The 10587-nt window shown below is 49.9% G+C and overlaps 1 protein-coding gene across 5 annotated transcripts in view; it reads right to left on the reverse strand.

The window, feature by feature from the left end:
* Nucleotides 1-4051, reverse strand: part of LOC127585020 (adhesion G protein-coupled receptor E1-like) — a 54939-nt gene extending 50888 nt beyond the window's left edge. For 4 of the 5 annotated variants that reach the window (XM_052042138.1, XM_052042139.1, XM_052042137.1 and 1 more), the window contains exon 1: nucleotides 3599-4051. In XM_052042138.1, the coding sequence (XP_051898098.1) occupies nucleotides 3599-3638 (40 nt within the window). In that variant the 5' untranslated portion in view covers nucleotides 3639-4051. The remainder of the gene's footprint in view (nucleotides 1-3598) is intronic. The other variant, XM_052042136.1, reaches the window with a different exon arrangement.
* Between the last annotated feature and the right edge of the window lie 6536 nt (nucleotides 4052-10587).

Raw genomic sequence — 10587 nt, forward strand, 5'->3', positions numbered from 1 at the left:
GTCACCTTTGTCCAGAGGCCCGGTGGAGTGGAGGAGGGGAGGGGGAGAACCTCCTGCCCCGTGGGATTGGGGGCTCCCTGACAAACTTAACCACTCCCATGGTGCAGGGGGAGGGCGAGGGTGCCCCTGTGTGGGGGGAGGCTGGAGGATCACAGAGTTTCATGTCCCTCAGCCCTGGGGTGGGGACGAGGACATTCAGCTCTTCTAGTTCAAGCTAACCCTGCCCAGACTCCGCACAACCAGTCGTCAGGATCATGTGAAGGGGCGGCCAAGAGGCAGGGGTCTGGGGTGGAATTCCCTGAGAGGGACACGGATAGGGAGTCCGGCCTGGGACGGGCTGTGAAGAAGCCTGTCCTGGGACAAAGGTACAAGGAAGCAACGGGACCACTGATGGACCAGCAGCTCGTAATGTCCTGAGACACATCTGCAGGGTCCCGGATGATTTGGACTGTGTCTCGCTCTTCTACCTGATGGAGAAATGGTAAGGGGCTTCATCACCAGATTGTGGAGATGTGGTCAATGACAGCCCCTCCTGCACATGGAAACATAGAAAGTAGGAGGAGACCATTCAGCCCTTCGAGCCTGCTCTGTCAGCCATGACAATTAGAGCCGATCCTCCATCTCAGTCCATTTTTCTGCTGTGTCCCCACACCCCTTGATGCCTTTTGTGTCCAGTCAAGGATCCAGAGGGAATAAGCAACTTGGTCCATACATTTAACGGGCACTGATCTCTCCTGATCCATCCAGCTAGGATGCACACACACAGTTTGTGGGAGGACCCTCCAAACATTGACTTGGATGCTCCCTGGCATTGGTGGAACTGACCAGTGTCCTCCACCAGCTCTCGAGGAGTCAGTCTCCAGGGCAGGAGGGGATGATCTTGGAGTTCCTCAGGGCTTTCTGGGAAGCATGTGGGAAAACCTGGCAACCGGGAAGATGCCCCTCTCATGGCACAGGGCGGTCGTTGCCCTGTTACTGGCTTGTGTACCAGACAGAGGCCATTTGGCCCATCAGGTCCATGCCAACTCCAGCAGAGTGATCGCAGCAGCCCCATTCACCTTCTCCTTATTTCCCAGTATCCTGGCAACATTCTCCCTCCGATGCCCATCAGCTCCCCTTTGGTTATTTTGCTCTTTCCCTACACTAAGGGGTAACTTACAGTGGAGAATTAACCCCGTATGTCCTTGGGATGTGGGAGGAAACTAGAGCACCCGGGGAAACCTGTGGTCACAGGGAGAACGTGCAAACTCCACACAGACAGTACCCGAGGTCAGGATTGAACCCGGATCCCGGGTGATTTTCACTTTCTAAGAAACTGGTGCCTGGTCTCCTTCCTCAACACGGATGACGGAATCTTTGTCCAGAGCACATCCACCCCCCTGGGCAGTGTGCTGGCCCATGTAATCCACCCTGACTGGCCCCATGAATTCATGGGCTGGTCCATTCAGGACAATGTCCATTTTGTCTGAGACCTGGTCCAACATCCCCAGAGAGTTGGCCCATTGATTTCCTCCCCCCCCCCCCCCTTCAACCAGGGGAAGGTGCTCGACAGGGTGGATGATGAACACCTTTTCTGCACTCTGGGTGCATTCAATTCATGCTTCGTGGTCTGGGTCTGACTTCTGTATGCAGCCAGAGAACATCTGAATGGAGAACAGTGCTGCAAAGGAACAGGCCCTTCAGCCCACAATGTTGTGCTGAACGAATTAAACTAGTAATTAAAAGCCTAACTAAATTTATCCCTTCTGCCTACACGATCTCCATATCCCTCCATTCTCTGCACATTCATGTGCCTATCTAAGCCTCCATTGTATCTGCCTCCACCACCACCCCTGGCAGTGCATTCCAGGCACCCACCACTCTCTGTGTAAAAAACTTGCCCCGCACATCTCCTTTCAACTTAACCCACTCACATTAAGTGCACATCCTCTAGTATTAGAAATTTCGACCCTGGGGAAAAGACACTGTCTGTCTACTCTATCTATGCCTCTCATAATCTTACAAACTTCCATCAGGTCTTCGCTCAGCCTCCGTCACTCCAAGGAAAACAACTCAGTTTTGTCCAACCTCTCCTGATAGCACATGCCCTCTAATCCAGGCAGCATCCTGGTAAGTCTCTTCTGCACCTTCTCCAAAGCCTCCACTTCCTTCCTATAATGGGGCAACCAGAACTGAATGCAATACTCCAGATGTGGCCTAACCAGAGTTTTATAAAGCTGGTAAACTGGTAAATTGCTTTATTGTTGTTACATGTACAAACGTACAGCGAAAAACTTTGTTTTGCATGCCATCTATACAGATCATTTCATTACAACAGTGCATTGAGGTAGTACAAGGGAAAACAATAACAGAATGTGGAATAAAGTGTTACAGTTACAGAGAAAGTGCAGTGCAGGCAGACAATAAGGTGCAAGGCCAAACAAGGTAGATTGTGAGGTCATGAGTCCATCTTATCATATTGGGGCATCATAACTTCCTGATTCTTGAACTCAAAGCATCGAAGGCAAGGCAAGCATTCTGTATGCCTTCCTTACCACCCTATCAACCTGTGGAGACATTTCCAGGGGACTATGGACTTGGACCCCAAGACCCCTCTGTACATTAACACTGTTAAGGATCCTGCTATTAATAGTGTACTTTCCCTTTACATTTGATCTGCCTAAGTGCAACACCTCACACTTCGCCGGATTAACCTCCATCTACCATCTCTCCACCCATATCTGCAACTGATCTATAATCTGCTGTATCCTTTGGCAACCTTTTATACTATCCATAACGCCACTAATCTTTGGATCGTCTGAGAACTTATTAACCCACCCATCCGCTTTTTCATCCAAGTCATTAAAACATATCACAAATAGTACAGGTCCCAGTATGGATCCCTGTGGAACACCACTAGTCACAGACCTACAGGCAGAATAAGTCCCATTGACCACTACACTCTGCCTTCCACAGGCAAGCCAGTTCTGAATCCAAACGGCCAAGTCACAGTGGATCCCATGCCTTCTGGATGAGCCTACCATGAGGGACCTCGTCAAACGCCTTACTAAATCCATGTAGATAACATCCACAACTCTACCTTCATCAATCACCCTCTTCACCTCCTCAAAAAACTCAGTCAAATTAGTAAGACATAACTTGCCCCACACAAAGCCATGCTGACTGTCCTTAAACTTAAACTTTATGCTTATAAACTTCAGATCAATAAGATTTTAGGATTAACATTTATTAACTTTAAGATCATAAACTTAAATGCTGGAGCAGCAATGGGTGATGCACATCCTCGTTCCCCTGTTCCGTCGGAAAGCCCAAAAAGGATTCGTTCATACGGGGTCTGAGCTGGGACACGGCTGCCCGCTCTCCTCCAGCCGTGCGCCCCCACCTCCCCTCCCGGCCCTGAGTCAGGGAAGAGGATGGAAAGGGACGGACGAAGGGAGGTGGTGGGGGAGGTGGAGATACATTGGGGAAGAGAGGGAGGGGACTGCGAGCTGGAAAGGGACGGACAAGCAATGGGTGGGTGATGAGGGGAGGGGAGGGAAAGAGTGGCAAAAGAGAGGAACGGGGACAGGAAGGGAAATATTCCAGAATTAATATTTACCCAGAAGAGGCAGGCAGCTGCTGATGTTGCCGAGACCCATTCTCTCCACACTTCACCCTTTTGTGTGTCAGCTGACACTTTAAGCCGCAGATTTTATACTCTGTATAATCTCCCCATCACACTGACCACATCAGTAGGGGAAGGAAATTAAACTCTCTTCCTGTAAAATTTTCGAGAAGAAGGCAAAGAGACTTGTGTTTGTTGGGCATCTTGGGACTGTGTCCCAACCATCATTTGAACAGCAGCCCGAGTACCTGGTCCAGAACAGTGCAGAAACAGGGCATCGACTCACGGGTCGCGGGGCAGAGGTTGGATCAACGTCACCAGCCTGGGACTTGGGAGCACGGGAGCTGCAACACTTTCCGCTCCAAAGACTGGGTCAATGTGAGGAGGAGGTGGAGATGCAGAGTACAATCAGTGGCCACAGGAAAGGATCTGTCACTCCAGTGTAGAAGTTCACAGGAACCCAACAAGTGAGGGACGATAACGAGCTCCAACTGCTGGAATGATTCACATTGTGGGAGGAGTTTCTGAGTGGAAGTCCAGAAATAGTTTTATTTGTTTCACGAACACTTGGTCTTCTGCCAGTGAGGCACTCTTGTTAACAGTCCTCTGTAAAAACAAACCCTTTCTCCGACTGTGAATGTCTGGAGTCCAATCAGTTTACCTGTGGATGGGGGTAAAACCTGTGCTTGTTGGCTGTGCTGGGTGTTGGGAGTAACTCACTGGGGACCACTCTCATTCTATGTGGTAAGAGCTTCCTGGTTTGAGCTCCAGTCTGCAGAACAGTTACAATCTCTGCCAGATGCACGAGGTGCCCTCTGACCTCGTGGGTGGGTGGTCAAGATCCTGCAACCATCATGGCTAAACCAGGTGACAGAGCCCCTATTTGTGGAATCTTGCTGTGTACAGTTTAGCCGCTACATTTTCAGCAGCTTTACACCTCAACTGCAAAACGGTCTCGCGAGTCACTGAAACCTCAGCTCACGATCTAATCTGACTGCAGGCAGGGAGAGGGGTAGAACTAGGGACACAGCTCCCCACAGCCATATAAAGCCCTGTACCAACTCCCGTTGATAACCAATGGGGAATCCACCAACAGTCTATTCCTTCTGAATGTTGAACATGGCTCCAGTCGGCATTCTGCACAGATCCGATTCATGGAGGACCAGGTAGGACTTGGTCTGGGTTACGAATTGTGAACCCTTGGCCCAGGTTCCAGAGATGACCTTGAACAACTTGCAGGAGGACAAGTCGGGTGCTATATTGGTCATCGTGCTGGAGCAGTGACTGTAGAATTCCTCACACAGAAACAGCCCAACGGGTCTGTTAGTTCTCCACAGCAGCCCCTCCCCTCAACCCCCGATCCTCACCTCCCTACTCCTTCTCCCTTTGTGCCTTTATCCAGCTCTTTCTGAAATCTGTCCCTGTTGGTCACCTTGACACCACCCACTCTCTGCTCTCCAAACTCGGGAATTTCACCCAAATCCCCACTGGATTTATTGGTGACTGTCTTAGAGTCACCGAGTCAGGCAGCACGGAAACAGGCCCTTCGGCCCACTGAGTCTGTGTTGACCAGCAAACACCCACTTACACTCATCCCATTTTATTCCCCCCGCATTCCCATCAATACCCCTCGAGATTCCACCACCCAACCACACAGCAGGGGCAATTTACAGAGGCTAATTAACCTGCTAATCTGCACGCCTTTGAGACGTGGGAGGAAACTGGAGCACCTGGAGGGAACCCACACAGTCACAGGGAGGACGTGTAAACTCCGCACAAACAGCGCCCGAGGTCAAGATCGAACCTGGGTCGCTGGAGCTGTGAGGCAGGGGCTCAAACAAGCTGCGCCACGGTGGCCTGGTTCTGCTCAGGCTCACAACATCCCCTCCATGTCTACACTATTAAACCCCTTCACACTTTCAAGCAATGTTGTCAGGGCACCTCTCAGCAAGAGGAAACAGCCCAGACTCTGAAACCTTTCAGCTCCAAAGCCTGGACTAAAAACTTCAGATGAAAATTGAAGGGTATCTTCAGAGACTGTAACTTTGAGAGTTTATTGTGAAAACACAATTACCATCCTTCAACAAAGGAAGTTTGCAGTCCCTCCCCAGTCTGACCAACATGAACGATGAATTGAGTCCCTGCAACACTGGTCACATTGTGAGAAGGATGATAAAAGAGATAAGCAAGAAACTTACAGAAACTTGGCACAAGGCTTGTGCTGACCTGCAGACCAACCATGGGCAGTGAGAGCACAGGGCACGGTGTGAATGGGGAGTGAGTGCCTTTGACTACCGTGGCAGCCATTTCCCCACCTCAAGCCTCTCCCACTGACTGCTCCTGCCCTCCAGAGAGCTTCCGCAGGGAGGGTTTGCTGGAAAATGACTGCATCCAGAGCAGGAGGTCCCACTCTCAAACTGCTTTCTGCTTGTGGTTTGTTCTCGCTCAGGAAACTACAACTATGCATCAGAAACCACATATCGGGGGAGAGAATTTGCAGCCTGTATTTCGCCTCCCAGGGGTAGCAAGAGAGATGGGTGCAAGTGAAATGTTTGAGCGCATTAGTACAGATGGGTGCCCACCGGTCAGCATGGACGCAGTGGGCCAAATGGCCTGTTTCCATGCTGTGTGACTCTCTGTGACACATTAGTTCTTCTGGACGAGACTGCAGCCAAAAGAAAAGGAAATAACTGAGAGACCCTTCAGCCCATCAAGTTCCCTTCAATTCTAGGCACAGGATGCAGGGAAATCTTTTAATTACTACTTCTTCAGCCCTTTGTCACTTCCACCTATCACCTCCCAGCTTCCTACATCATCCCCACTCTCCCCCCTCTCTCATCTATTAATCCCCTCACCTGGATCCACCTATCACCTGCCAGCTCTTGTTTTACCTCTTCCCCCCACCTTTTTATACCGGCTATCTCCCCTCTTTCTTTCCAGTCCTAATGACCTGAAACGTTGACTGTCCATTTCCCTCCATAGATGCTACCTGACCCGTTGAGATCCTCCAGCATTTTGTATGTTGCTCTTTTCATTATAAAGTTCATTGAAAATGGCTTGATGTGAACACACTGGCCTTACTGATCAAGAGACCCCTTTACTTTCTCAGTAAGGAACCTTTCCTCCTTTGCAGAACCATGGCTCAGCAGGTAGAGCCGCTGCCTCACAGCTCCAGAGACCCGGGTTCAATCCTTACCTTGGGTGCTGTCTGTGTAGAGTTTGCAAGTTCTCCCTGTGACCATGTGGGTTTTCCCCCCTGGGTGCACCAGTTTCCTCCCACATCCCAAAGACATGCTGTAGGTTACCTGGTTACAGTAAATTGCCCCTTAGTGTAAGTGGGTGATAGGAGGGTCAGGGGGAGTTGATGAGCATGAGAAAGAGAATGGGTTACAGGGAAGTGAGTGGGGCAATGGATTGAATGGGATTACTCTGTGTCTAACACATGCTGTCTCTGCCCTGGGCATGGACTCCTTCTGTGTAATGAAACATGAGATGAGATGGGATCTTCTGCTCTCAATGTTCCCGAACCCAGCAACCTTTTACTGGACAATCGCCAGGTCAATGGCCATGGACTTGAGGGCAGATGGTCCTGGTCTTAGCAAGGAAGTCCAGGAGATCCCAGTGGGGATGAGGGGAGAGGCGTCGGGGAACAAGGGTATCCACCACCCAGTTGTGTTTCTGCAGTCTCTTGTATTTTTTTATATCATTCATGAGATGTGGGGTTCACAGGCTGAGCCAGCATTTAATTACCCACCTGATGCAGACCTTGAGATGTGGATATTTCCACAGTGCTGTTAGGGAGGGAGTTCCAGGATGTTGACTCACTGCTGTTGAAGGAACAGCGATATATTTCCAAGTCAGGATGGTGTGTGGCTTGGAGGGAAACTTCTAAGGGCAGGCACGGTAGTGTAGCGGTTAGCGTAACGCTTTACAACGCCAGCGACCCGGGTTCATTCCAGCTGCTGTCTGTAAGGAGTTTGTACGTTCTCCCCGTGTCTGCGTGGGTTTCCTCCGGGCGCTCTGGTTTCCTCCCACATTCCAAAAAGACGTACGGGTTAGGAAGCTGTGGGCGTGCTATGTTGGCGCCGGAAGCCTCGCGACACTTGCGGGCTGCCCCCAGAACACTCAACACAAAAAAAAGATGCATTTCACTGTGTGTTTCGATGTACATGTGACGAATAAAGAGATCTTATCATCATCTTAAAACCATATCTTAAGTGGTGGGCTCCATGTGCTTTTGCTGTCTTTGTCCTTCCAGCTGGTAGAGGTGGTGGGTTTGGAAGGTGCTGTCTGAGGAGTCTTAGTGAGTTGCTGCAGTGCATCTTGTAGATGGTACACACTGCTGCCACTGTGCATCGGTGGTGGAGTGACTGAACGGTTGTGGATGGGGTGCCTATCAAGCGGGCTGCTGTATCCCGCTATGGTGTCAAGCTTCTTAAGTGTTGATCGAGCTGCACTCACCAGGCAAATGGAGAGTGTTCCATCACACTTGAGCCTTGTGGATGGTGGACATGCTTTGGGGAGTTGGGAGGGAAGTTACTCACCCCAGGATTCCCAGCCTCTGTCCTGCTCTTGTGGCTACATTGTGTGTATCACTGCTCCAGTTCAGCTTCTGGTCAATGGTAACTCCCGGGATATTGGTAGTTGGGGATTCAATGATGGCAAGATTCGGGGATGCATATCATCATTGCATGGCACTTGTGTGATGCAAATATTACTTGCCACCTATCACCCCAGGCCTGGATATTGCCCAGGTCTTGCTGCGTTTAGCTGTGGACTGCTTCATTATCCGAGGAGTCGTGATCTGTGCTGAACATTGTGCAATCATCAGCGAACATCCCTACTTCTGACCTTACAGTTGAAGCAGGTGAAGGTGATTGGGCCGAGGACACTACCCCGAGGAACTCCTACGGAGATGTCCTGTGGCTGAGATGACTGAGCTCCAATCACCACAACCATCTTCCTCTGTGCTTGGTATGATTTCAACCAGTGGAGAGCTCTCCCCACTGATTCCCATTGACTCCATTTAGCCAGGGGTCCTTGATGTCTTCCTTGATCAAATGCTGCCTTGATGTCAGGAGCAGTTACTCTCACCTCACCACTGGAGTTCAGCTCTTTTGACCATGTTTGGACTAAGGCTGTAATGAGGTCAGGAGCTGAGTGACTTTTGCAGAACCCAGATTGAGCTTCAGTGAGAAGGTCATTGCTAAGCAAGTGCCATTTGATAGCACTACTGATTACCCCTTCCGTCACTTTGCTGGTGATCGAGAGTAGACTAATGAGGCAGTAACTGGCTGGGTTGGATTTATCCTGCTTCTTGTGGACAGGACATACCTGGGCAACTTTCCACGTTGTCGGGTAGATGCCAGTGTTGTCACTGTACTGGAACAGCTTGACCAAGGGACTGGCAAGTTCTGGAGCACAAGTCCTCACTGCCATTTCCAGAATGTTGGCAGGACCCATAGTCTTTGTTGTATCCAGTGCTGGAGTGAATCAAATTGGCTGAGACTGACGTCTATCATGCGGGGGACCGCTGGAGGAGGCCGAGATGGATCATCCACTTGGCACTCATTGAACATGGAACAGCACAGAACAGGCCCTTCGGCCCACAATGTTGTGCTGACATAGTTAATCCCTCCAATCTACAGAATGCTCATATCCTTCCATTTTCCTCTCATTCATGTGCCCATCCAAGCCCCTCTTAAAAGCCCCCAATGAATTTGCCTCCACCACCCTATCAGGCAACGCATTCCAGGCATCCACCACTCTCTGAGTAAAAAACGTACCCCTCACATCTGTTCTGAACCTACCCCCTCTCACCTTAATGCGTGCCCTCTGGTATTGGATCGCTCAATAATGGGAAAAAGGTATTGCTTGTCCACCCTATCTATGCCCCTCATAATTTTATACACTTCCAACAGATCACCCCTCAGCCTCCGCTGCTCCAGAGAAAAGAGCCCAAGTTTATCCAGCCTCTCTTGATAGCACATGCCTTCTAATCCAGGCAGCATCCTGGTAAACTTCCTCTGCACCTTCTCTAAGGCCTCGAAATCCTTCCAATAGTGAGGTGACCAGAATTGCACGCAATACTCTAAATGTGGCCTAACCAGAGTTCGATAGAGATGCAAATGCTTGCAAATGCTTCAGCTTTCTCTTTTGCACTGATGTGCTGGGCTCCGCCATCGCTGGGAATGGGGATACTTGTGGAGCCTTCTCCTCCAGTGAGGTGTTTAATTGTCCACCACCATTCACAACTGGATGGGGCAGAGCTGCAGAGGTTAGATCTGATCCCTTGGTTGTGGGGTCACGTAGCTCTGCCTATTGCATGCTGTTTATATTATTCGGCATGCAAGTAATCCTTGTCTTGTAGCTTCACCAGGTTGATGCCTCAGTCTGAGGTGTGTCTGGTGCTGCTCCAGGCATGCCCTCCTGCACTCTTCAGTGAACCAGGGTTGATACCCCGGTTTGATGATGTTGGATTCAACTGTTTTAAGTAGTTTTTTAATGTGTATAGGGTTTAATACACCTCAAGTGGCTGCACAAGGAATGGCTGCTTCTTAGCTTATTGGTTCGTCCATCAGGTGAATACGTGTTTTCTCATTGGTTGATTTTGCCGCAGGATCTAATAGATTTTCTGATTGGACTATTGTTATCTAAGGAGTACCTCTTATCTCAGGTATAAAAGGTGTCGTTCTTTGTTAATCACTCTCTTTATTGCCTCTCTCTCTTGCCTGTATCTCTCTCTTGCCTCTCTCTTATCTTTCTCTTGCTTATCTCTCTCTTGCTCTCTTCCCCCCACCTCCCCCCCCCCCCCCAACCCACCGGCCCTAGCTCATTTTTAGTTCCTTTGTCTCGCCTCATCATCTAGAAGTAAAGCAAGTGCCATGTGCCCTGTGACTGTTTCTTTGTTTTAAACTTTTCCAATACAACTTTGTGAAGCACCAAGTTGTTTTCATTCTTGGGCTCCTGAAAGGACCTGCGGA

This window comes from Pristis pectinata, chromosome 31, assembly GCF_009764475.1.
Source record: "Pristis pectinata isolate sPriPec2 chromosome 31, sPriPec2.1.pri, whole genome shotgun sequence".
Lineage (NCBI taxonomy): Eukaryota > Metazoa > Chordata > Chondrichthyes > Rhinopristiformes > Pristidae > Pristis > Pristis pectinata.